This window comes from Epinephelus moara, chromosome 19 (genome assembly GCF_006386435.1).
Source record: "Epinephelus moara isolate mb chromosome 19, YSFRI_EMoa_1.0, whole genome shotgun sequence".
Lineage (NCBI taxonomy): Eukaryota > Metazoa > Chordata > Actinopteri > Perciformes > Serranidae > Epinephelus > Epinephelus moara.
In genome coordinates, this window is record NC_065524.1 from 2,639,332 (window position 1) to 2,666,288 (window position 26,957).

The window sequence follows — 26,957 nt, forward strand, 5'->3', positions numbered from 1 at the left end:
ATATATATATATATATATATATATATATATATATATATATATATATATGTATATATATGTGTGTGTGTATAATGTATATATATTTTGTTCATTAATTAGATATAAATTGTTATATCTGCTATAGTTACTGCTACAGAGGTCTGCAAAAATGACGTGACAGGCCTACAGGTGAGGTAACAGGATAGCAATGTGTCACTCGAAAGCGATATGGGACAGTTTGGGGTGAAATGTTTCCAGATTTGAGATCCGGACTAGAGTAGGGCAGTTGAGTATATATGACACAGGAGACGGAGGAGGAGATGGAGGGAGTTTAATCTGTATCACTGTTTGCCTGAAAGAGGCAGTAATGATACTTAAGCACTTTAATAGATTTCTGTCACAGTTTGCAAAAAGATGTTTATTTCTCTGTGTTCTGAAAACTTGCCAATTCTGTTGTTACTGTATGTTCTACATTTGTAATGCATGGCTATTTCTTCTGTCCAATTATAGTGGGCTTCACAGACTGCACAGAGCGCACATCGTTCCTTTTCAGCAGTGAAGACGACCATTTCATGGTGCAAAAAGATGGCATATTGAAGGTGGAATTAAACACACTTGATTGCAAAATTGCAGTTTCTAATGCTCATGTGGTGTATTGTAATACCTGGCCTTCTTGGAGTCTTTTGTGTGTGTGTGTGTGTGTGTGTGTGTGTGTGTGTGTGTGTGTGTGTGTGTGTGTGTGTGTGTGTGAGTGTGTTTGTGAGAGGGGGTGCACATGACCCCTGACTGTGCTAGTCATGGATTGGCCACAACGAATGCCTTGTTCAAGCAGAGGCTTATTCATAAGTGTGCTTGGTACCAGAACATCCTAGGGCAAAGATTGTTGATCATTGTTTAAATGTTTAATTTTTGCTATATTTTATCAGTTGGATTATTAATATTGTATACTGAATCTGAAACTCACTCTTAAGTTATTGTTGTTGATCACAAACTTAAGAAATGAGTCATCATTTTTGTTTGTTTTTTACAGAATCTTTGACGGCAAACTGTTATGTTATATCACTTATTTTGTTGCAAAACTGTTTTGTTAAATTAATAATAATTTTTTTTAACTAATTTTCAAAACGTCAAGAACATCGTTATCGCAAAAATACCCTGAAATATTGTGATATTATTTTAGGGCCATATCGCCCAACCCTAGTCCTAAAATTGCAGCTTTGCTCTTTGCAGATGATGTGGTTTCCATTGGCTTCATCACACTGCCAAATATACTTTGGCGGCTGTTAATATAACTGAGTGGCCCACCTATGTCAGGAAACACCAGAGTATTAAAATTAAGACAGGGATGTACACTCACAGATGAGGCTTCAACTGGGGCGGCAGTAGCTCAGTCCATAGGGACTTGGGTTGGGAACTGGAGGGTCGCATTTACAAGTCCCCGTCCGGTCCAATGGAGCATGGACTGGTAGCTGGAGAGGTGTCAGTTCACCTCCTGGGCACTGCCGAGGTGCCATGAGCAAGGCACCCAATCGCTTGGGGCCCCCGACCAAGGCGCTGACCTCACCCTGACATCTCTCCACTTACTGCATATATAGGTCCTGTTTGTGCATGTGTGTGTTCAGACTGTGTGTAATTGACAGCAAGAGTGAAAAAATTGAATTTCCGCTCGGGGATTAATAAAGTATAAAGTATATCCCTGTCAAGAGCACATTTTTTATGATTTAAAAATCTTCAGTGTTTATGAATGTGTTGTCCTAACTTTAAATATTGCCATATTGGCTGCAAATAAACATATTTTTTAACTATTATTTTCAGTTTGTAATATTAGCCTAGTATTAAAACCTCTATCAGTGTTTCCCCTACATTGCTACAGGCTCGGCGGGCTGCCGTGCCTACGGGACCCCCCACCGGGCCTATGCCAGGCAAAAAATCATAAACAGACGGAGGCTCTCATCACCTCATTACCTACTGTAATTGGTCCCAGATTGTGCCTTTTTTGTTGTCTGAAATGTTTGACGCTCAAAATTTCCTGGGGGAGGACCCCCAGACCCCACGCTAAATTTGTACTCCAACTGAAGCTTGCCTGAATAATTTTTTAGGGGAAACACTGTATATAGTATTGAAATTCAGATTCAAGACCTGGTTGTTCTGATTAGCTCTTCTGATCGACCCCTATAGAGACCGTTAGAACAAATAGCACCCTTCATGTTAATCTCTGTTGTCGACCAACCCTGCACATGTTGATGAAGAATATCATCAAACTGATTTGTTTTCCCCCCAAGTTTTGATTTAGTCATATAGAGAGCTTTCTTGAGTCCAGATATGTTGCCAGCATGTTGGCCTTTGATAATGAGTGTTTTTTTTTCCCTTCCAGGTAAACAGAACGGTTGATATTAATGGACAACGGGAGTTCCTCATCCACTCCTGTGACTCACAAGGCCTTAAAATGAGTGTTCCTGTCAAGGTATTGCACTATAGGCATCACCATGGGAATCACCACCAAAATGCTGAGCATCACCATGGACACCACAAACACCACAACCATCAGCACCATCTTAATGAAGTGGACTCTGATAATCACACAGAGGTGGGACACCATTTAGACACTATTGAAGAAACACGAAGGAAGTCTAAATAAAGGAGAACACTTTCAAAACATATTTATGTCCAGTAGTTTAGCAGCTGCCACATGCATCAAATTGTTGTTTATCAAGCGTCTGGAACAAGACGGACCTTGTTAGAAGCAGTTTTGACAGTGAAAATGCAGTGCATGCAAAGGCCCTTTTTTCTTTAATAAACACTGCCCCTTTGTGGCTATTTATGATTTACCAAACCTCAGTGCTTCCATTTTGTTAGTCTTTTTCATAGCTGTGTTGTTAATGCCAGATTAGATTGTTTGCAAGCTGCAGGATGTGAATTTCAAATTTTCTTTTTTTCTAGAAAGCAACAATATTTTATTATGTGTACTGTAACTTCATAGAGTATTTGTTGAATTATTTTTTGTAGTACCTATATAAAACCTAATAATACCTATTTTTTTTTAAAGCCATAGTAGATGGTATGAAGGCTCTAATTTATTATCTGTGCAAAGTTCCCTGGTCCTGCAGGGTTGTTTACAATAATAAATGTTAAAGAAGGTAATAAGCAAATGATTAGTATAATTGGGTAAAAAATGGAAGACAAACCAGCTTTTGCTTCTGGCATGTGTCTGCTTGGGTTTAAAAGTTTAATTCAGTTAATTTTCGTTGCCTCTCCCTAATTGTGACATCATAGGCAAGAGTCCGAGATTCATTATGTAGACTGGTCATAGCCCCAGTGTGCCTCTTACACATAGCTGCTGGTAGCTTTACCAAGCCTGATGTTCAGCAGCAGAGAGTCAACATTGACATGAATGGTATTTCTTTCTCTGCAGTAGCATTAAACACAACATGGGCCTGCCAGTTACTGCGCTGTATTCACTAAATAGCAGGGCTACAGCTCTGATGCATTGACACTCCCCCCAAAACGCACACACATTTTGTAGTAGAGCCGTTAGCTCAGCTACAACACAACATAGTGTCTCTCGCAAAGGGCCATGCTCCACTGTCTTTCCAGTGTAGACATGAAGTCCAACAACAGCTGCTCGCTGGTCAGTTCTGACTACCAGCTCTACTTCATTGTCCATACTTCACCATGCAGTGTTCAGACAGACAACTCCTGGATCAAATACTACATAATCACACCTCCTTTAGTCATCCCCCTTTGCATTTTCTCAAAATGCTAAGAGGGAGCCTTATAGCAGAATTTTAGGGTGTGGTTGCTCCTTAAAGCAATTATCATTTAAAGTGGTGTGCTATCATTTACTAGTAGTTAACATCATCTTTCTTTCTCTATGCATTAATCTTGTTTTTTTCCTGCCTTGATGAATAAAAGACCCAATCTTTTTCTATGTAACAACACAGTTGTTTATCAGGTAATGATTACTACTTAACAATAGAGATTGTCTTAGTGCTGTTCAAAGCATTTTTACAGGACTTTTTTGTTTAAAAAATAACATAAGATATTTATGCATTGTCATTGTAATTTCCCTAATCCAGCATTTTAAGCCAATGACAGTCCAGTGTCTAATTTATGTTGTATTATAACTGGCTACAAATATGCATGTTCTTTCAGAGTGCAACTGATCCACAGGTGCCTATTCTGCATTTCCCCAAGCCCGGTGATGGGCTGAGGAGGAGGAAGAGAGACTGGGTTATTCCCGAACTCACTGTTGTTGAGAATGACAGAGGACCCTACCCCCTAAAAGTATCTCAGGTAAGAGAAACTAATTGTGCCTGAGAATTTGATAATGAACTGTATTTTGAGTTTGTTTCTGCAAAGAATGACTCCATGTTGGTTTCCAGTCTTAACTTTGGCAGCTTTTTTAGATTTAGTCTTACACCATGTTCACACTTGGGTTACATGGCATAAGTAAGCATGGGATGCATATTCTATAATTAATAAGAATCAGGTCATATGTAATATATCCTTTATGTCTTTGATANTTTTTTTTTTTTTTTTGCTAGATTCATTCGCAGCTCACAAAAAAATTAGACCAGGTGCCGAAACTGTCACTGCAGATCATGAGGCGGCTGCGTAGCTTGGGGCCGCTGCATGTCCAGTGTGAATAGCTCAACTGGTCAACATGTGTGCAGAAAGGTAGCGGGCAGTGCTTCACAGAAAACTGGCGCACTTTGTGGGGCTTCCACGCTCAGTGGGAACCCAGCGTCAGTCTTTAGGCGAAAATGCTTTCTTTTTTTTATTTTTAAAAAGATATTTTTTTGGGCATTTTTTGCCTTTAATGGACAGGACAGTTAAGTGTGAAAGGGGGAGAGAGAGAGGGGATGACATGCAGCAAAGGGCCACAGGCTGGACTCGAACCCGGGCTGCTGCGGCAACAGCCTTGTACATGGGGCGCCTGCTCTACCACTAAGCCACCGACGCCCCACGAAAATGCTTTCTAGTTTTAGTCTCATTTCAGTTATTTTTGTCTTTCACAGTTTGTCGCAAACATCTCAAAACGTTTTAGTCCAGTTTTACTTGATAAAGTATCATTACGTTTTAGTCATCTTCTAGTTATTATATCTATCTAGTTATTACTTTGAATCAAAAAGTTTTTTATTCTTAAAACTAATCCAATCAGGAAAATACAGGTTTCGGAATTTGGAATCAAGGTGACAGGTTGTATCAAGTGTTGAAGTTTCATTTAGACAGATTTTTACAACTAATTTTACAAAAAAAATTGTTTTTCAAACTTGCATTTCTCCAGTAGAGTTTTTGACAGGTTTAAAGGATGATTTATGACCGCACAATTACTGATCAACATTTGAAAAGCTCAAAATCTCAAACTTATAAATATCATAAATAACAAATTGGAGACAACTAGACAACTGTTTGTACCCAGGTTAACTGTAAACTGACTTAATGATGTCACAGTTAAGGAGCAGAAAAATAACTTAACCACAGGTTGCACTAATTTGATTAATTTATTTAAATGTGAAATGTAAAAACACACAAGGTTGCTCTGCTGCTTCTCACTGCCTCTGTTATAATGAGGTTTTCATTTTTTCTTACCTGTTTGAGTACCGCGGAGCGGCATGTAGAGAAAAATAAATAGCCCTGCCGCACAAAATAAATGTTGAGAAGCCCGGGCGTCAGTAGTCAGTGTAGCAGCTTCAGTTGGTTGTAATAGAAGTGCTCCTCTGCAGTCATGCTGCTGCAGACATGCCGTGACCCACGTATTTCACCTGTTAGTCAGCGTTTGTTAACACAACGAACACTGGTTTCCACTAGTCATCCTGTTTTTAAGAAATATCAAAAGGTTGTTTTTTGCAATAATGAAAGATCAAAGTAGTTCTCAGGTGCACCATTGCTGATATGTATTGCACGTCTGTCCGTCCTGGAAGAGGGATCCCTCCTCAGTCGCTCTTCCTGAGGTTTCTACCGTTTTTTTCCCCCGTTAAAGGGTTTTTTTTGGGGAGTTTTTCCTTATCCGCTGTGAGGGTCCTAAGGACAGAGGGATGTCGTATGCTGTAAAGACCTGTGAGGCAAATTGTGATTTGTGATATTGGGCTTTATAAATAAAATTGATGATGGTGATGATATGATGAAACAGCACTGTTGTCCAAAGAACATAACATAATTGATTTTTGATCTTGACAACAGTATGCAGAATTTTGTAACCAGGCTGCTTTTGGCTTCTGTACCCCAGAAATGTAATTGCAGTACAACTCAGAAACATCTGCACTATTTTCCTCATGTAGTGGAAAATAGTTCTGAAGTATTCTAACTGTTGTTGTAATTGGTGCAAGTGGTAAAACTCAGGCTTGTTGTGTTGTGCCCAGATCCGTTCTAATGAGGATAAAATTAAGAAGATCTACTACAGCATCACTGGTCCAGGAGCTGATGAGCCTCCTGCTGGCCTTTTCACCATGGACAGAGACTCTGGTAATCTGTATCTCACACAACCACTTGACAGAGAGGAGAAAGACAAGTATATGGTAAGCATCATCTCTAATGATAGTCTTATACAGTACATACACTCTTGTTTACTTTTCAGGACCAGATAGGGAGTTCTCCAGACACACTTTGTATTTTATTTCGTTTCAGAATACATTATTTTAGAATCAGCATTAGACATGACAGCTTTATCTTAGTTAAAACTATTTTTTACTAGTCAGCACTATCAATCAAATTTTTTATTGCTACATGAAATCATATAAGGTATGTTATAAGTTTATAAGGATATAAGGTAGGACTGCTTGATTAATTGAATTTTAATCTAGATTACGATTTGGGCTTTCAATGATTATAAAAACAAAATAATCGACATAAAGCGATAATGTGCTTCTTGTCAGTTTACTCTTGTTGTCTTGTGCTGCAAATGAAACGCACCCGGAAGCCGCGCTTGCACAATACTGCCCCCTCCCCTCCTCTCCCCTATTCTGAAGATTTCAAAAAATGGAATAGAGTTTTCAAAAACTCTATTCCGAAGATTTCAAAAGCGTGCGTGCGTGCGTGCGTGCGTGCGTGCGTGCGTGCGTGCGTGCGTGCGTGCGTGCGTGCGTGTGTGTGCATCAGGGCCGAACTCCGCCGTGCGCAATACAGAGAGTGGAGGAGAATTGTAAACTCGCAACCATGTGGAGACAGAAATGACATACCGTCGTGTAAATACGTCATCACGTGCGCCGCACAATCGTGATTTAAATTTTGACCAGAATAATCGTGATTATGATTTTTTCCATTATCGAGCAGCCCTAAAATAAGATTGTTCAGATTCTAGTGATCTGTGTTGTTGTTGATGAGGGGAAGTGTGGTTGTTGTTTTTTATTAGCTACTGGACAGCTGGATTTCCCTCCGGGGATGAATAAAGTTCTTTCTATTCTATTCTATTCTATTCTATTCTATTCAATTCCTGTAAATTCATTGATTGGCCTGGTCTATCTGGTACCTTCTCCCTGACCTCAACAGAGAGAGAAAGGGTGTTATCTGGGTGGTTGGGGACCTGATGATTCCCCTGGCCTTATTTTTGCAGGACCTGGTGTAAACAGTCTTTATGCAGGGTATACATACATGGAATGAGAGCATCTGCTTTGTTTATTCTTGCATGTGCAGTATTATAATACAAATATGTATGTTGTCTGCAGTTTCAAGCACACGCTGTATCAGATGGGTCAGGAAAGGCTGAGGAGCCTATGGAAATTGTGGTGAAAGTAATTGACCAGAACGACAACAAACCTGTTTTCAGTCAAGACACCTACGTGGGAGAAGTTGCTGAGGCCTCACCAAAAGGTACTGTCAGTGGATTTCATCTCAGCCTGAATAAGATCTGTGTTAGTGTTCAGCAGCATGTTTCACATTTACCAGACAAGTGCAAGATAGAACTTGTACAAGTTGACTTAAAGCTAATATAATCAAATCCAGGACCTGCTTCAACACACTGGGGAGTACTATACATTTTTTGTGATACACTCTAGAGTGGGACTTCCACAAAAGTGAGCATGCTAGTAAAGCTAAAGCCACCTCAGCTTGATAGAAAGCTTCAGTTATACACTAAATGGGGAACTCGGTGGAGACAGAGTTTCAGATGGCAAATCAGAAATAACTTTGGATCATGGTAATTCCTCTCATCTGGCTGTTGTCTAAATCTACCTTTTTTTCTGCGTACGTATTGCATCATTGTAGTTAGTCTTTGGTTAGCAATAATAGATTGTACGATATTGTAGAGATATTTTATCAGTTGATATTAGGGCTGCATGATATCAGGAAAAAACATTTTTGAATATTGCAATGACGATATGACTCGCACAAAAAAAGAAAAAGAAAAAAAAGAAGGAAAAAAAAAGAAATGCAGTAATATTAAGGTAAGGTAAGGTAAACTTTATTGTCCCCTAAGGGAAATTCATCTTGGGCACAGTGCTACATTTCATTGCTTCATAGGACAAGATAAAAACATCATCACAGGGACAGTTCTATCACATAAAACAGACATGGACTACATTTAACAATCACAACACAGAAACATACAGAGACGTCAAAAGTGCAAGAAAAAGTGCTGAGTGCTAAAGTGCCGTGTTTGATAGGTTGTCCATGTAATGAGTCCCCGGGATCCACAGAAATGCAGTGATATTGATAGGTTGTCCATGCAGTAAGTCCCGGGACCCACAGGTGGTCATTTAAGTGGGTTCCCATTTAAAAAAAAAAAAAAAAAAAAAAAAAAAAAAACTTGACAAATTCTAGTGCTAAACTGGTGTTTAATGTTATATGGTTATAATTATGGTCATATTCATGAATGCTTAAAATGTATCTGAAAGTTCATTAAAATCTCAAACTAAAAAACTTTATTTACAAAACATCAGACTTTATATGTACCTGTATACACGGTCTACATACAAAACATTATACAAATGCCACATGTTGAGCTGAACTTAGAGAACCCCAGAATCATTTACCCAGTGTAAGGTCAATCATATGTGATATATGATTGTGATTTGTGATAATCCCACAGAAATAGCATTTCTATGTATATTCCATAAAAATTCAAATTAATTACTGTATGAATTTAGTAGTTCAACATTTTGAAAAATATGCAGTTTCTCTTTCAATCTGAGAAGAGTTTTTATGTTTTCTTTTCAGTTACTGAGATGATGGGGGGAAAAAAAAAGTAAACAACAAAACTGATCTTGTGCGACATACATGGTATATACAGGAAGAAAATGGTGGCTGCCAGTGAATAAATTTCTTCTGCACAGCGCATCCCCTGTACAGTTTAACATCATCAGGTTGTCCTCAACATGAGTCAATACTGTATCAGTAGAACGTCCCCTGGACAGTAAAACACAATCATCACTGACATGAGTGAATACAGCAAGTGCTGTCACAACAGATGTAAGACTACAGAAACGTCTGTAGTATTATCCTACATATGTGTGAATTCTGGTGTATTTTATGAACATTAAAATACAAGGTTATGGTTTATTGGTGGTCCCCGGGGACTTCCGTGCAGAGCCATCTTCTTTACAAGGAAACAGCAGTGCACTGAGCTTCAGAGAGTCTGGGATGAGGACAGGTGGGTAGGCAGGTGTCAGATCTGTGCAGAGCACCAGAAAAAAAACACAGACACATCACAGACAGTATGATAATAACACAAAACATACGTTTCGCTGTCAGTGGTTTGTGTGACATGAGAAATACTTTCAAAACTCGTAAAGTCACCCGACACCAGTGTTTCAATATGACATGCAGCATGTGAATGCATGGCACATGTAAATATACTCTTTATGACAGTTAAGAAGTCTTGTGATACCTATATCACACATGTTGATATTGTGATGAAGGTACATTTTTGATATATTGTGCAGCCCTAGTTAATATGCAGGTATGACAAGACTACAGAATGACTTAACTCACTGACACTACACACACACACACACACACACCACAAACTCCAGGTGCATTGTTAGGTTGGAAAGAAAACTAGTATTCTGTTAACCCTGTGTGGCCCAGCTTTGCTTTGTAAATCGGCTCTTTAATGAAGTGCTCTGAATACTTTGAGAAACCTCTGTACTTCATTTTCACTTCTGACTTCCCTCTCTCTAGGTTTTGAAGTGATGAAGGTTGAGGCCACAGACAGTGACCAGCTGAATAATGACAACTCAGATATCCGCTACAGTATTTTGAGCCAGGATCCACAGTTGCCCCATGACTTCCTGTTTGTCATCAACTCAGTCAATGGAGCAATCAGAGTCAATGACGGTCGGCTAGACAGAGAGGTGAGGCTTCTGAAACTTATTTAACCGAAGGGCCCATCCACATGCTGTGTCTTTAACCACCTGGAAGACACAAGGTTGGGCACTGGGTGCTACTCTTGTGCCTACTCTGTGCCAACTTTGAAGAGTGCAGAGGCAGTGTGTGCCTAAAGTTGTTAAGCAACCATAACCAGCACTATATCATAACCTACTTACCAGAAATCCTGAGTTTGGAGCTGATCTTCCTCCAGGTGTTGTTTCTTGTCCATGGCATGGATGTAAAGCTCTGGCAGCCCTGCACAAAAATGATCAACTTCTTGATATTTAGCACAGACTGATATTTACTGAAGAATGGAAAGATAGCTCTTGGCTGTACTTGGTTGTTCTTTCCACTATACATGCAGTGTGTGTGGCTGCGTTCCAAAAGTTGTCCTCTGTTTATCACATGACGCAGCCATCGTGCCCTGAAAAATAGGTGCTCGGGAACACTCCTGTTTTCTTGCTTGATTCGGTTCAGTTAGGCGCTAGGTGAGGTGTAGATGCTTTCATGCTAGCTCATGTGCAGACTGAACAACACAGGGAAACCATGTAATAGATAATAGAGATACATTGATGCAAAACCGCAGATTGCGGAAACAAAGACAAATATAGCTGTAAGTGGAGATTACTGGGTTCAAGCCTGCGTGGATCTTTAGAAGTTGAAGTTGCGAAGGATCAAGACGTTTGACAGTTTACGACAACTGCATTAAAGATAACCACCAGGTGTTATGATGATTAGACAGACCCTTATACATTTACAACCAAATCTGTGCTGGGTCATGCTCTTCCTTGGTGCAACTGTCACCCCTTACTGGTCAATTGCAAAAGTATTTTGAGGACACGCTTCAACACTTGAGTTTGGTGATGTTTTGACAAACTACTCTAAGGGTAAAATTTTGCACAAGGCCAATGCCCCCTGTTGAGTGATTTTAAGATAACTTTATACATGGGGTTCAACATTCTCATTAAAAATATCCTGCAAGTTTTGTAATGATCGGGCAGTTTCTTGTTCTACAGTTTGATTTGTTACGCCACGTGTTATCATGTAACATCATTACAGCAGCTGAGGCTAATGGGAATGTCATTACTTTCACAGCTATTTAAAATGTCTTAATGGATTTTGCTCCAACTGCATTTAACTTTTATGTCTCTTTACAGAAATACCCAAAATACACTTTGGTGGTACAAGCAGCTGACATGGTGGGAGAAGGGTTAACGGGAACAGCAAAAGTCATTCTTACGGTCACAGATAGCAACGACAATGCTCCAGCCTTCACTCAGCCCACCGTAAGTACAACATACATATAACCAGGCACAGCAGATCTGTCAAGCTTCAGAGCAGTGTCCATGGGGCAATAGAAAGGACTTTAGTTAGTGTTTTCATTTTTTATGTGGTAGCATTACAGTTGATGTGTATGAACCGGTATCATACATGGTCAACTTTAAAGCAAAAACAGCTTTGCTTGAGAAGGTAGCCCATCATAATAAATTTTTGGTAACATTATAGATTGTAAACAATAAAGAACTGCTCCTTTTTATTATTTTACTCAGCAGTTTGAGTAGCATATGATCTCAGTTTTAGTCCTGATAGTTTGACATGATTGAATAATCTTTGCATCTTCAACAATGCATTTTATATATGATGACAACTCTTACACTCAAAATATCTGTTTGGTGTTGAAAGGTAAGTTTTAGATACTTTTTGGCTAAAAGTGAGTGAACTGTATTAAACAGAGTATCCCAAAGCTGTACAGGGAAGTAATTAACGAAACTGCATCAAGCAACAAGCAACATTTTTTTTTACAATCCTTGTTTTTTTCTGTTTCACCAAAAACACATCCCTTGCATTCCAGTATGAAGCAACAGTTCCAGAAAATAAAGTGGATGCTCAGGTCATTACAGTGTCAGTAACAGATGGTGACCAGCCACATTCCCCAGCCTGGAACGCCAAGTTCACGATTGTCGATGGTGATCCTGGAGGACTTTTCACTGTGAAAACAGGAAGTAACAAACATGAAGGAATCATTTCTACTGCTAAGGTGGGGAGTAAACCAAGAATTTTCAAATAAGACACAATATTAAACCTGTGGTGTTTTTCAGTGTCAATCATTGTTATGTAGTATCAAGGTAAAACAAAAAGTAAAAAGGGAGTTAGTTAGTTTAAGTTTTAGTCCTAGACCTCACTGAACTGCTGCGGCTTATGTGTGCCATGTTCACACAGATAGTGTTGCTGCTGCAGAACTGTATGTTACTCTTGGTACGGTATTTCTACAATTAAAAGCTGGTACTAAACTTATTTATGAGCTGTGCAAACCACTACCTTTTCAACCACATGGTCCTGCAAATATTTCACAATGAAAATAAAAGCCTCGTGTTAACAAATGAAGGGATTCTGTCCATAGAAATGTCGTCAGAGGGCTGTTATTTTGAAACAGACAGGAAGTGTGGAGTTAAAAATAAAAGCGCTAACCTGTTAACATGGGTGCCGGAAAAAAAAATACAAGAGGTTTTGCAATGTACATGTGCTGCTCACACAGGCAGTTTGTTCAGGTTGTAAGACATTTATCTGATGTGCTGCTGTGCTTTTTCCTTCATGCAACCAGGGTCTTGACTTTGAGAGGAGCACCAAGCACACTTTGCTGGTTGCAGTGGAGAATGAGGTTCCTTTTGCTACTCCACTGCCTACTGCCACCGCCACAGTGGTGGTGAATGTGCAGGACGTCAATGAGGCGCCGGTGTTTGATCCAGTGCAGAAGCATGTGTCCAAACGGGAGGACCTTGCCATCAACAGTGATGTAGTGCGATACACCGCTTCTGACCCAGACATTGCACGCAAACAGACAGTCGGGTAAGGTCAAACTTTGTTGTACCGTGTTATTTAGAACATGTACTTAAACACAAGATTATTACTGCTAGAGGAAATTAGGAAAAGGAAATTGTAAAACAAGATTTTAAGTGACCCCTGTAATTCTCTAATCTTAAAAGAGCAGCAAAGAGAGTGCATTCATCACCAGAACATCTAATGGCTCACTTACGCTACATAGATAAATTTATATGGACACTGACCATGTAAATGTTGTCTGTATTAGCACACATTTTCTAAAAACTTTTGGATATAGACTAAATGTAGCAGCACCACTGGAGGTTGTAGGGGCAGGGTAGTGTAGTTCAAGCAAATAAAGACCATAGGAGTTGACAGCAGGCCTGGAATTTTGTCATTTTAGGGGCAAGGCCACTTGGCCTTTCGTGTTGTCAATTTTTTGAGAGCACAAAGGCCAAAAGCCAGGGCAGCAAGGTCATAAAATAAAACAATGATTTTAAGTCCACGTCCATAATGAATTTAATTTAAGGATTAAGGATGTATAACTATCTGTGAAATGAATAAATAAAACGAGCTCAAGTAATAATAATAGGTAATAATGTGATTTATTTAATAGTAGTAATAAACCCAATGTGTTTTAAATATAGAACAACCAGGTTTATGTATTTATAAGCAAACAATCTTAAATATTAGGCCTGGCCTATTTTTGAGTGTACATGATAAACTGTTTCACTGAACAAGACTGGCTTACAGTTATTTTTGATGTGTTGTTAGATAGCTAAGAAACAAACAAACTACAGCAGGGCTATTCAATTACTATTTCAACTGGGCCGCATTTCAAAACCAGATGATGTCGATGGGCCACATTTTAGCAGCGAGCAACAGATCCACTTATATACAGGCATGGCCCTTCTCAACATAATACAGAAACAATAAAAAAGAGCTATCAATGCACAGAAGCATATTAAGTGACATTAACAGTATCTAATAACACACACTATCTCTCTACCAGCATCTCCCTCTCCCCTCTCCTCCACACACACACACACACACATGCACATACCTCACCTCCTGCTGCTTTCCTTACAGGTCAGTTACACAAGATATAGTTTTATACAGTCCATGGCAGCAACAGTCATGTTTACAACAAAGTCACTATTTAAAACCCAATAATATCTCACTGGAATAAATAAAATAAATATTCCTCCTTCATCACAATACTGAGTGAAGAAAGTCACGTTATCTCAGCATGAAGACAAACATCAGTATCAGTCATTCATCCTGCTCTCTGTCCCTCCTCTACTGAGGACATTCACTGTCTGCAGGTCGGCTGCCTCAGGTACATGTTCAGATAAAGTGTTTGAGCATACAGACAGCTTTCATTTTACTTTGTCAACAGTTTGCTGTTAGCCTCGCGAGTGCGATGTACTTGTGTCGACCGCGATCATAAATCATAATAGCAGTGAATGAGAGAATCATATTTCAACAACAGAGCAGATTGAAATTTGGCTTTCTACATGCTGACCACATGTATTGATAAAGTATTGGCTTGGCTGGCAGAGGTTTTATTGCACTTACTTACAGTAACAAGAGTAGTTGTCATTAACTAGAGTAATCTTGAAGTTATATTCCCTTCATCTGCACCGCGGCCTCTCTGCTGTGCGCGCGCACGCTGTGAGGAGGAGGTCAGCCCTGTTGTTATAGCCTGTCCAAGTGGTTCATGCCAGGCTCGAATCAAACCCACCACTGGTGATGTACGCATCTTCTCATTTGATGTTGCCCAATAAGAATCCAGAATGTCATCACATTTTTTTTTCTCAAAAGACACTGGTGTCAAAGCCATGTTGACTGGAAAGAGGCAGAGTAGAAAACCGCAGAATCACCTGGGCAGTGCAGGCGGGGCATCAAGGCCACTATGGTCTTAGGGCAGATATTTTTTTCAAGGGCACAGGGCCAAATGGCCCTCGTGAAATTCCTGCCCTGGTTGACAGACAATTTAAAAATGGCAGAATGGAAAAAAGTTGGTAATATAGTGAAAAGAATTCTCTGTCCACATGTTGCAGTATTTAAGGGCCTCACAGAACACTGCCTCCACTGAAAAGTACATTATTATGACCTCCTCCATCAACACCTAGTTTGTTGTCAGATACTTTCGACTCTGCCCTCTAGTGCCATCTAGAGGATGTATCTAAGCCAACATAAGTATAAATAAGCCTTTAGGTGGCTGATGATGACTGGATCACTGGGGATGAGATGTAAGAGAAGCTGAGATTTTTGTGAATGTGATAAGCTCATGTAGAGGCTACAAAACCAACCATATAGATGGCTGGGCAGAAGGGGCACTAAATACCTCTATTGGATAAGGACAGTTAATGATAGGAATTAAGTATGGAGTAAGAAAGTAATTTTAATCAATGTAAATTTACTGTTGGGAGGGGTTTTTTTAACTTGTAAAATGTAAAGCAGTAAAAACTCAAGTGTAGACAGGATTTACTACACTAACTTGTGTCTTGCAAAATTTAGTCAGTCCTTGCTTTGCTTCAACATATTAAAATTTAGCTATGATTTTTTTGAGTTGGATGTTTTCCCTGCTGAGAACTGCTGAGATTGAGGACCTGCCTCACATTAAATAACTGTAGGCTAGGGCTGGGTGATATCATAACAATATATCAACCTATTTTCAAGCAAGATATAAATTTAGATATTAGCATTTATATTGATATAGGATCAAGTTGCGTTAAATAATGCTGTGATGCAGGTGAGTGTGCATCTCTCCTCTCTCACTCTCTCCGCACAGCTCCGCCCCACTCACTCACCCACAAGTTCCCCAGCAACACTAAAGCCCCGAATCCACCGAGCAGTACGGTATGGTACAGTTCAGTTCAGTTCGGTACGCCTTTTTTTCCATTTCCACTGTGAAAAGTTGTGGATAGTACCAATGGAACCGTTCCATACTGTTACAACTTTTCAGACCCCTTCTGTTGGGGTACTTATTACACAGATCTGGTACTAAAAGGTGGAGCTGTGAACACTGCAGTCCGTTGATTGGTCAGTAGCGGACGGTCACTCTGCTCAGGGCTAAGCTGTGGCTGGTTTTGAGGCTCAAGTAACTACTGTTCGTACCCTGGAGAGTTTATTAGTAGACTGTAACTACTAAATGAAAGGATGTTTTGCTGTCTCTTGCAGCAGCTGTAGTCGGAGAAGGAGTAACTTATTTCACTGGATCAACTGCAGGCAACTTTTAAGGTGGAGAAGAGAGACACAGAGCTGCTACTCTGTTTAATCTGTCTGTTAATTAGTCTATAGTGGCACATTGGTCTTTATGTTGCACATGCTACGCTAAATCAGTCTGTGAGATGAATTAAGTGACCGCAGTAGCTCATGTGCAATATTTATGGGAGACGGATCTGCTTGATTGTCAGGTAAGCATTTGTTTGCTAGTATGTGTGTGAGGTGGACATAGCACACTGCCATTCTTCTTGGTAGTTGTAGTCTATTGTGTGACATTGTGATGGCGCTTGGATACAGGTGACAGATGGGTTTTTAAAAAATGCAGTGACAACACAAACATTTCATACACAGGACGTATATAACACAGGCAAACTGTCTCTCGCTCCCTCCTTCCCTTGGCCTATCTGATGATGCTATGTGCATTAATGAGACTAATAGTCTAAACAAATAAAAATATTTGAATCATTTCCCAGCACTAGATTCATTCGAAAGGCCACGGAAAACTACTTTATAACTCCCCCCCACAAAGATTTTGAAGTGTTTCAATCTACAATGGATTTAGACCTACTTGATACTTTTATACCCATGTTATAGTTTTGTGTCCTGTGCTGCAATCCTTTAAACCTCTGTAGCCCCAGTGCTATATGCAAAACGTTAACATACAGCCCGCTATTTCTTTTATATAATTTTTCGTTTACATGTTGTGCAGCTGTATATTTTCAAACGGGAAAAAATCCCTGTCTTTGCATTTTATTTTAATCCCAGTCACAGTCGGTTTTTATTAAAGTGCTTGTGACATCTCAAATGTAGCCTTTTTTATTTTTTTTTTTTTCCCNNNGAGAGAGAGAGAGAGAGAGAGAGAGAGAGAGAGAGAGAGAGAGAGAGAGAGAGAGAGAGAGAGAGAGAGAGAGAGAGAGAGAGAGAGAACCTGCTTTATCCACTAAGCCACCAACGCCCCATCTCAAATGTAGCTTTGACTTGCAGCTGAACATGTAGCCCATTTCGTAGAAAAAACAGAGATTTACATCTTTTTGTGATAATCTTGTTTATGTCCAGGTATAAAATTATTAGAGACCCTGCCGGCTGGCTGTCCGTGGGCAAAGACACAGGCGTGATCAAACTTAAAAATCTCATGGACAGAGAGTCCCCCTTCGTCAAGGACAACAAATACACGGCGCTCATTGGTGCATATGACAATGGTAGGTGGAAGGCAACACTTACACATCCACATGCTCATTGGGTTGTCTGTACTTTTTTAGGGCTAGAAAATATGGGCTTAATCTTACTGTCATGTTATAGCTTCTCTAGAACAGAATGGTTTCTGATGTGCGTTTCTGTGTTCATGTCTGTCACCAGATGAAATACCAGCCACAGGAACTGGTACTCTAATAATCCAGCTCGAAGATGTCAATGACAATGCACCCACCATTGAGGAACGTGTAATCAAGGTGCGTCTTCTTCCCCCAGTACTTAACAGTTTTTGAGCAATTTTAATGTAAATGAAAAATTTGTATTCTGTGTTGGTATGTGGTGTTTCAAATATATCACACACTAACATGAACCAGCAAACAAAGAGTTGAGTGTGACATTGTGTTTTCTCAGATATGTAACAAGAAATCAGCACCTCAGCTGCTGTCAGTAACAGATAAAGATGGACCGGGCAATGCTGCTCCATACAGCATCTCTCTACAGGGCATGTCCAAGACCAACTGGACCGCTAGGATGAACGAATCCAGTATGTACACTATTTATACAAGACTAAAATGTTGTTTTTACGCATAGCAAGCAACAAACTAATGCCATCCAGTCAAATAGCCAGACCCAGGAGAAACTCGTAGGTCATTCTTGGGGAAAAATTATAGATAAGTATAAGGTTTTAAAAAGTCAGCAGAAAAAAAACAATTAATAGATCAAGAAAGATAATATAAAATATTTCACACTGTTTACGAGCCGAAAATTTCCCTGAAATTGTCCAAACCAGATGTTCTGTAAAGATGAGCACAAAGTGTAGTGTTTTCTTATGAATGGATTCATAATGTAGTAGGGAAAAGTGTGGACTTTTTTTGGGAAAAAAAAAAAAGCGAGCAGGGAAACATATTTGTGTTTCTAGAATATTGCCCCTATTCTGTTTTCTAAAACATAAACTTCAGAATTTCTAAAAATAACAATTATTGATCATATAAGCAGTGTTTTTAATTGCATTTGGAGCAGGCAGCCAGCATAGCCGAAATGTCTGCAACTATGTGAGAGAGTGCAGGCCAGAGCGAGCTTGATGTTGTCAAAAGCAAGGCAAGAAGTATGGCGTGAGACTGAACGCATGCTCCTCTTTCACTGTGTCACAGCAGCAACAGCTCTGCCCCAGCTGAACCAAATCTGGAAATCCGCAACCAAATTAGTTTGAAACAAAATATTTCTGAATTACGCTATGTGATGTAGTTATCAGAAAAGTAAATTAACTATCTTTTCTGCATAGGTAAACCCTTATGGCTGCCTTGATTGTGGTTTCCATGGTAACAGTAAATAAGCAGTACAGACATTTTGAAAATTAGTTAAACTTTTTCCAACTCGTTTTCGCTTCTTATTTTTAAAAGAGACAAAAAACATGGGAGTAACAATAATCTAATTATCCATGAACAATATAAAGGGTAAATAATCAGAGTACAGGTGAGATCAGCTATTTCACGTCCTGCTTGGGCAGAGATGAATTTGTCGTGGTTTGGTGTTAATTTATTTGTATGAGCTACAGTACCTAGCTACTATCTATTTTTTGGTAACATAAAAGCTTACATAATCAGAATGTAATATACATGTTATCAGTTGTATTTTAAAAACATTTGGTTACGTCAAACACCTAACTATTTAAACATTTAAACTTTTCAAATAGGTCTGAATAATCTCCCGCTAAGTCTGGAAATTAGAGTCTGGAAAAGAATGGAATTTGTGTAGGAACCCTGCTTTCAGGTCCCAGGTGTTTGAGAGATTTAAGCAATTTGAGTTAATTGGTGCCGTGACAGCTCAGTGAAAAGGGGCCCCTCATGCAATGCATTTAGAAGGAGGATGGTTTGTTTAGGCCAAAATGTGCTTTAAATTATTTGTGGAAAAAATGCAGTCATAACATTTGTGTTCACAAAAATGTTCATTGTGTTTGACAAAATGACCTTGATTTTCTTCTTCATTGCAGAAACGGGTATCATCCTGAATTTAGTCACTGAGCTACCCAGTGGAGAGTACACTGTGCTCCTGAGGGTTGCAGACAACCAGGGCTTGTGGCAGGACAGCACTGTCCAGGCCACAGTTTGTGACTGCACTGGGGAGGAGGTATCCTGCAAAGGGCGTGTGGCAGGTGGCACTGAACTGCCCGTTATCCTGGGAATACTGGGAGGCATCCTGTTATTACTCAGTAAGTCTGATAGTTAATTTTAGTTATATATGTAAGATTGCTTATCATAATTCCAGGGACTGTGGATGTAAATTATAGCTTGCATGTAAGAGAAATTTTGATGTTTTGCATCACAACTAGAGTTTGAACCCTGGAAGATATTTCGGTAGTTAAGTCTGGAAAGAAAAAGATAACCTGCAACTGGAGGATTATAACTCAATCAGTTTGGTGTATGGGATGCTGTGACCAGCCAAGTCAAGTAAATTTCAGTTTTAATTTATATAGCTTTTATTTTTTATATATATATACTATAATGCAGACAGCCACCTCTGGGCAAGTTGAAATGTTTTGACTTCACTATAAGGAGCTGTCACGTTGTCCATCTTTATGCACAGTCTATGAACCATGCAGTAAGCACTAGCATGGCAACCTCAAGTGATGACCGTTTTAAAGGATTAGGCTGTTGAAATAGGCTATTTGTTGGGGACTATTTTCAGACGCAGGTTCTGGGTTGACATTGAGATTTAGGGGAGCTATGTAGAGCTCATTCTCCCTTCTTTTTACATCTTTTTAAATGAATGGACCACTAAGCTCGGAGTAGAGCAGCTGCTCCTTCGCGTCAAAAGGGGTCAGTTGAGGTGGTTCGGGCAACTGATCAGGATGCGTCCTGGACACCTCTCATTAGAGGTGTTCCAGACACTGATAGGAGGTCCTGGGGTAGACCCAGAACACGCTGGAGGGATTACATATCTCATCTGGCCTGGGAAAGCATCACTGGGGAGAGGGACGGGGGTGCTTTGCCCAGCCTGCTGTCCCTGCGACTCGGCCCCAGACAAGCGGGTGAAAATGGATGGACCAATAATGATTGTGATCATCTTTGCTGACAGGCTTACCCCTTTATTTTTTTGCTCTGTAGGATATGTTTGGACTTGTGGTGACTGAATCATGGGTGTGTTGTATTAAGCTTTGTTCTCTGTGTGTTCAGTGCTGGTGTTGCTGCTGCTGCTATTCGCAAGACGGAGAAGAGGAGAGAAGGAGGAGCCTCTACTGCAAGATGACGATGTCAGAGACAACATCTATTACTATGATGAAGAGGGAGGTGGGGAGGATGATCAGGTAAATTGAGAGAGATTTGGACTGTTTTTGTTATGATGAGGCTAAAGGAGTTGTCAGGGCTTAAAGTACTCCGGCGTGGCGCCAGCTTTCCGGCTTGACGGACATTTCTAGTTTTTTTTTATTTTTTTTATGTGGCAACAACTTGGCATAAGTTAGCATTTAACGAATCATCTTCTGATTTTCAGCGAAGCACATGCGTAGTTCCACCAACAGTATAGTGTTATCAAACTCAGCTGGCCAATAAGAGCTCAGTGGGAAGGGTCTAAGTGAACTGCATTTGAATGATTAGCTTGTGTTAGCTTGACCGCCAGCTATCGGACACTGAGAGAAAACAGCATGCCGTGCAGTGTATTTGGCGCTACTGATGCTTCATATCCAGGTCAATTCACACACTTGTGAGTAAACTAACGTATATAAGAGGAGAGGAGAGGGCTCTGTCTGATCAATGAGCAATATACTATTTATGGTGTTATGTCATCGTATCATTTCTGTCTCTACATGGTCACGTGTTAACAATTCTCCTCTGCTCTCTGTATTGTGCACGGCGGAGTTCCGCCACACACACAGGTGAGCACGCTAGAAACCAAACCTGACCCTTAGCCCGGCGCAGTTTGTCAGCTGACAAAGTTATTGTTACGGACAGTGTGTAAATAACCATCAACAGACTGCTGTTATGCACAGACAAACACGCTGTTCGCACAGCAGCGCAGCACGGCACTGTTGGAGCGGAGCCAGTGTTGTGTTCAGGCGTTGTCACGTAAATAACAACTTCCAGCACTTGAATGGGTCATAAACAGCAGCATGTCAAGTGACTTTTTACTTTTATTATGTTCAATAAAATTGTATTTTCCTAAATCTTGAGACACCTCATATGTAAGCTAGACAGACATTTCACCTGCTCATTACTGTGCACAAATATACTGTATGTACTTAGTCCTAAAGTGCCCTTGTGGTGCCAGTAGATACATAGAAACATGCCAGCAGGCTGTGCTTTGCAAGCATACAAAAAAGTTTAACGCATGTGAAATTTTTTTTTCATGCGTGTGCTTCACCTCCGCTGCTACAACTCCATCCTAGGGGAAACAATGCTGTGTGTGTTTTGTGCAACAGGTGGATGCGGTAGTCTACCGGTAGAGTAGAGAGAGAGAGCCAAGTAGCGTTGAAGTAGAGTAGAGCAGGGCAGAGAGATGGAAGCAAAATATATCAAACCCGGTGTTAATACAGCAGAACTGGAGAGAGGGGTGAAAAATAAATGGAGGTGGGCATGGCTCGAGGAGGGCGCAAAATTATGGACGGACCTCTTCTGAGGATGATTGACAAAGATTGCCGCTGTGCAAATTAGAGTGTGGCTACCCGATCCGAGCCCGACGGGTCAAAAATGTATACATTTTTATTCGGGCTCGGGTCGGATTCGGTCAGCTTTCAGTGAAAATGTAGTGTAAAAATAAATAAAATCCTATTGTCTGTCCTGTTTAATGCTTGGGGAGTGTTATTTACGTGACAACACATAACACTTTGCACGTCTGTCCGTCCTGGAAGAGGGATCCCTCCTCAGTTGCTCTTCCTGAGGTTTCTACCGTTTTTTCCCCCTGTTAAAGGGGTTTTTTTGGGGAGTTTTTCCTTATCCGCTGCGAGGGTCCTAAGGACAGAGGGATGTTGTATGCTGTAAAGCCCTGTGAGGCAAATTGTGATTTGTGATATTGGGCTTTATAAATAAAATTGATTGATTGATTGAACACAACACACACAGACACACATTGGCTGTTTCTGTTGTTCATCTCTGAAGCTCCAGAGACGATTCTGAGTGCTCTTGCAGTCAGAGGACTGTGTATGTAGCTGCGTGTGTGACTGGGTCAGCTGTCTGCGGCAGCGCCAGTAGTTCTGTAGCAGTTCGGTCAGTTCGTGGTTCTCCTGACGGGCCAGAGCACAGAACTGGGCTGCGCACACTTCAACACCCTTTAGCCAAGCTCGCAAACCTCCGCCGGGCTCCCACACACTCAGCTGCTCCAGTGAGAACGGCTATTATATTTTTAACTGCTGATGATACTGCGTAATGTGTGTGTTTGTTTAAACAAGAATAGCACAAATCAATGCCTTTTTACGGTGTAACCGGGTTAAATAGCCTGTAACCATAACAACTGTGTGACACAAACTCAGTGCTTTAGTAATTAGCCTAAATAATGTCGGGCTCGATTCAGTTTTGGACATAACAAAACGGAATGACTGTCGGGTTCGGATGGGTTTGGGTACTTTGCTCTCGGGCTCGGTTGGGTTCGGACAGAAATATGCGGCCCGTGCCGCACTCTAGTGCAAATGTCGCAGCCCCCCCCCCCCCTTTAAGCCCTGACTTGTGCATCAAACCATTACTTAAAATAATCAAGGCAATACATCAGTGTAAGGAAGAGAAAACATTGGCTGCATTTGCACTCTGGAATTGATGCAGGCAGATGGGTCAGTCAGTCACAGTCGAGCAGCGCTGCTGGTCAGGCACCCTGAAGACTGATTTTTAGCAGTTAGACTGATTTCAAATCTTTGTAGATCATCAGTATCTCTGATCAAATGGTTGTTTAATGAAAGCTGCACCTCTGCTTACATCTCCTGGAGGAAAACCCAACGGAAGCAGTCAGTGCATTAGTGATTAGGGTCAGATGATACTTCAGTATGATCCTCTGTCGTGGTAAAAGACTAGAATTTAATAATAAATCCATGATTTCAAGCTAATTGTAACACACTAAGAGTTTTGTAATGCAAAGTGGACAGTTGTCTAAGAAGTATTCAAAAATCCTTTAAAAGCAGCAACACCACGCTGCAAATTCCTGTTGCAGACAAAAACCCTCTGTCAGAGTGTCAGTATTTATTTTATTTGACTGGATTATTAACATTGTAAGCTGCATGTTGGCAGAATTTCAGTGTTTTAGGTAGTTGAGGTGGAGCCAATTTTAATGTAAAATATTAATCTTCAAAATGAATACACTATCAGATAAATACAGTGGTGGGAAAAGTACAGTATTTCACACTGAAATGTAGTGGTGTAGCGATATGAAGTAGCATAAATGGAAAAACTCATGTAAGGTGTACATAAGTACAGTACTGATAAATGTAATCATCAGTGGGACACAGCTCATTGCATCAGAGATCAATTATATCATTCTGTATGTGATTTTGCATTGATTTGCCTCATATATAGCTGTCATAAAGATATCCTCATATTATCCTGATATTGATTCAAACTATATTGCCCACCACTGCTAGTGATGGTATACAATTATCCATGTAGGCCTGATAAAATGTCTGCATAAAGGATTATGGATTACAGTTTTGATGTGTGTGTCTTTGTGTGTAGATTAGCAGCAGGAGACAAAAGTATGTTTCATATAAAAACATCACTACCAGAAACATGGATTACATTTATTATATAAATGCAGAAAGAGATGTTTGAGTTGAAATGAAAGATGCAGTATCTCATGTGTAAACCCCTACATGTGTTCGCCACCAGGACTATGATCTGAGTGTTCTCCACCGTGGTCTGGACAACCGGCCTGAGGTGTTAAGAAACGACATGATCCCAAACTTCATGCCGGCTCCTCAGTACCGACCTCGCCCCGCCAACCCAGAGGAAATTGGCAACTTCATTGATGATGTGAGTCAAAGATCTGAGAGCTTATTCCAACACAATAAAATCTAACATGGTTAAAATATGTAATTTGTCACTGCTGTTATAAATGAGTGTGTTTCTGAGGAGGTTCAGTAAATATTTGTTTGAAATCACAGACAATCCCATGTGGCCAAATTCCAAAATCTGCTCCAGAGCATTTTCAAAATTGTCCCAGTGAGAGCCTCCAGCCCCCTTATCAGAGCAAAAGTACAGTGTCTCCTTATGTTATAGACTGTGGGTCAACACAAGATTTAAAATTATTGAATTCAAATAATGAGGCTTCTTTTGGTGCAGTTTGTTTATGGCCATATTTATTTGTCATCACATGATTATGCCTCTGCAACAGTGTTAGCCATGGCCAGAGGCATTATGTTTTTGGGTTGTATGTCCATACGTACATCTGTCCATCCCATTCTTGTGAATGCAATCATCTCAAGAACGTCTTGAAGTAATTTCTTCTAATTTGGCACAAATATCCACTTTGACTCAAAGATGAACTGACTAAATTTTGACTGTCAAGGTCACTGTGACTTTGTGTCCGTCTAATTCTTGTGAACACGATATTTAAGCCTTGAGGGAATTTTCTCAACTTTGACACAAACGTCTACTTGGACTCAAGAGTGAACGGATTAGAATTTGGTGGTCAGAGTCATAATATTAAATATTCAAAAGGTCAAAGGTCAACTTCGCTGTGTTTACTGTGTTCTCTTCACATCATAATGTTCTTTTCAACACTTATCTGGCTATGGCACAGCGTCATAAATCAGGAACAATGGAGGAGACATTTGGTCAGATATTGAATCGGTAACACTTATCCTGAACTGTGCGGATTGTATAGATTTTCTGTGTTGTCGGGGGGAAGATGTGTGTGAAGCATCCATGTTTTCACAGACACGATTGTAAACTGTAACTGCAGCTTGACTTGTTTGGAAAGTAAATAACCACAAAGCAGTAATTCAGGTTGTCAAATATGGTTTGATACTGATTTGATTAGGCTTTATATAAAAACTGAAGGTCTGTAAAATGAGAACATAATCCTCTGCTCCTCTCTCAGAACCTGAAGGCAGCCGACAACGACCCAACAGCACCCCCCTATGACTCCCTGTTGGTATTTGACTATGAAGGAGGTGGCTCTGATGCAGGAAGCCTCTCCTCTTTGAACTCATCGAGCAGCGGAGACCAGGACTATGACTGCCTCAATGAGTGGGGACCCCGCTTCAAGAAACTAGCTGACATGTACGGAGGAGGCGAAGATGACATGCTGTAAATGTACCAAAGAATGAATAGTATGGATGGGTGGCTGCACATATTGTCATGTGAATGTTAGATCAATGTTAAGCATGAACTGATAAATGACTGCATCCCAGGGAAAATATAGCACAGCCAGAAAAACATCTGTGGGTCTACTGATGATTTGTTTTTTTGTTTGTTTGTTTTTCTGAGCATGGGGATTGTGGTTTAGTCAGTGCAGTGCTATAAGCAGTTAATGGCCACTGCGCAGAAGCCAGAGGATGAGTTTGTTTTTTTTATACACGAGTTCCCCATTTTGAATAAATAAACTCTATGTCTGCTTGTTTTTTAGATCCTTGTTTAGTTCTAGGCTAAAAACTAACTATGCCTTTTGTTTTTCTGTTCATTGAGTTGTGGAGCCACATCATCAGTTTCAATTATGATTTATAGATTTTTTGCAGATATATCAGCCTAGAGTAAAGCTTACTGGGTGACACTGAATATGTACACAGATGTTTGCAGTTGTATCAGTAACATTTGTGCAATTTTGGCAATGTATGGTACTTTATATTTTTCAGTTTTTTGTTTAATTATTTTTTGTGGAGTTTGTCCTACTGCTTCAGTTAAAGTTCACTGTTTTGTATTTCCATTTGAGTAATGAAATTACAAATGATAAAGGGAAAAATCCAGGTAGCCAGCCAAAGCCACATCACCCTCTGAGGGCGTGGTCAATGAGTTGTCAATAAGTCAGTTGACATCTTTATCACATTGCAATGTCAAAACACGTTTTGCAATTACCTCCAAAGGTTCTTTATTACAAATGCTTTGTTAATTTTGATTTTTTTTTATACATAAAGTTTTCTTAATACAATAATAGATTTGTGACTGGTCTTATTTCACTAATTGAAATTAGTCTTTCACTAAAAAACAGGCATCTAAAATTTGTATGGAACAGCAAAGCAGCAGTCCTGACGAAAGTAGTGCAGTCAAGTTCTTCAGTACTCACATGAAACTAGAAAATGCATTTCCTGCAGAAAACGAATGCTGAGTTCAATGGAATTCAAAAATATTGCTGAAAATGCAGAAATCTAAAATGTATTGTCTGAAAGATATGTAAATCTGGCAGAAATGGAAGCTAAACTGCATCACCTCAAAGCTAAACTGTAATACTGTCAAAGGCGGAGAAATACTTTGAACGTAAAAAGACATAAAACACCGAAAACAGTTAAATACAAGCAAAGA

At 40.0% G+C, this 26,957-nt stretch overlaps 1 protein-coding gene across 1 annotated transcript in view; it reads left to right on the forward strand.

Moving 5' to 3' along the window:
* The window catches only part of LOC126406419 (B-cadherin-like), a 31,476-nt gene extending 4,887 nt beyond the window's left edge, over positions 1-26,589 (forward strand). The window contains exons 3-18 of the mRNA XM_050070679.1: positions 490-578; positions 2,354-2,566; positions 4,132-4,272; positions 6,342-6,497; positions 7,644-7,788; positions 10,096-10,268; positions 11,442-11,570; positions 12,137-12,322; positions 12,887-13,131; positions 17,392-17,534; positions 17,692-17,783; positions 17,938-18,070; positions 19,517-19,735; positions 20,700-20,830; positions 24,327-24,470; positions 25,540-26,589. Of these exons, the coding sequence (XP_049926636.1) occupies positions 490-578; positions 2,354-2,566; positions 4,132-4,272; positions 6,342-6,497; positions 7,644-7,788; positions 10,096-10,268; positions 11,442-11,570; positions 12,137-12,322; positions 12,887-13,131; positions 17,392-17,534; positions 17,692-17,783; positions 17,938-18,070; positions 19,517-19,735; positions 20,700-20,830; positions 24,327-24,470; positions 25,540-25,752 (2,552 nt within the window). The 3' untranslated portion in view covers positions 25,753-26,589. The remainder of the gene's footprint in view (positions 1-489; positions 579-2,353; positions 2,567-4,131; positions 4,273-6,341; positions 6,498-7,643; positions 7,789-10,095; positions 10,269-11,441; positions 11,571-12,136; positions 12,323-12,886; positions 13,132-17,391; positions 17,535-17,691; positions 17,784-17,937; positions 18,071-19,516; positions 19,736-20,699; positions 20,831-24,326; positions 24,471-25,539) is intronic.
* Positions 26,590-26,957: the final 368 nt, after the last annotated feature.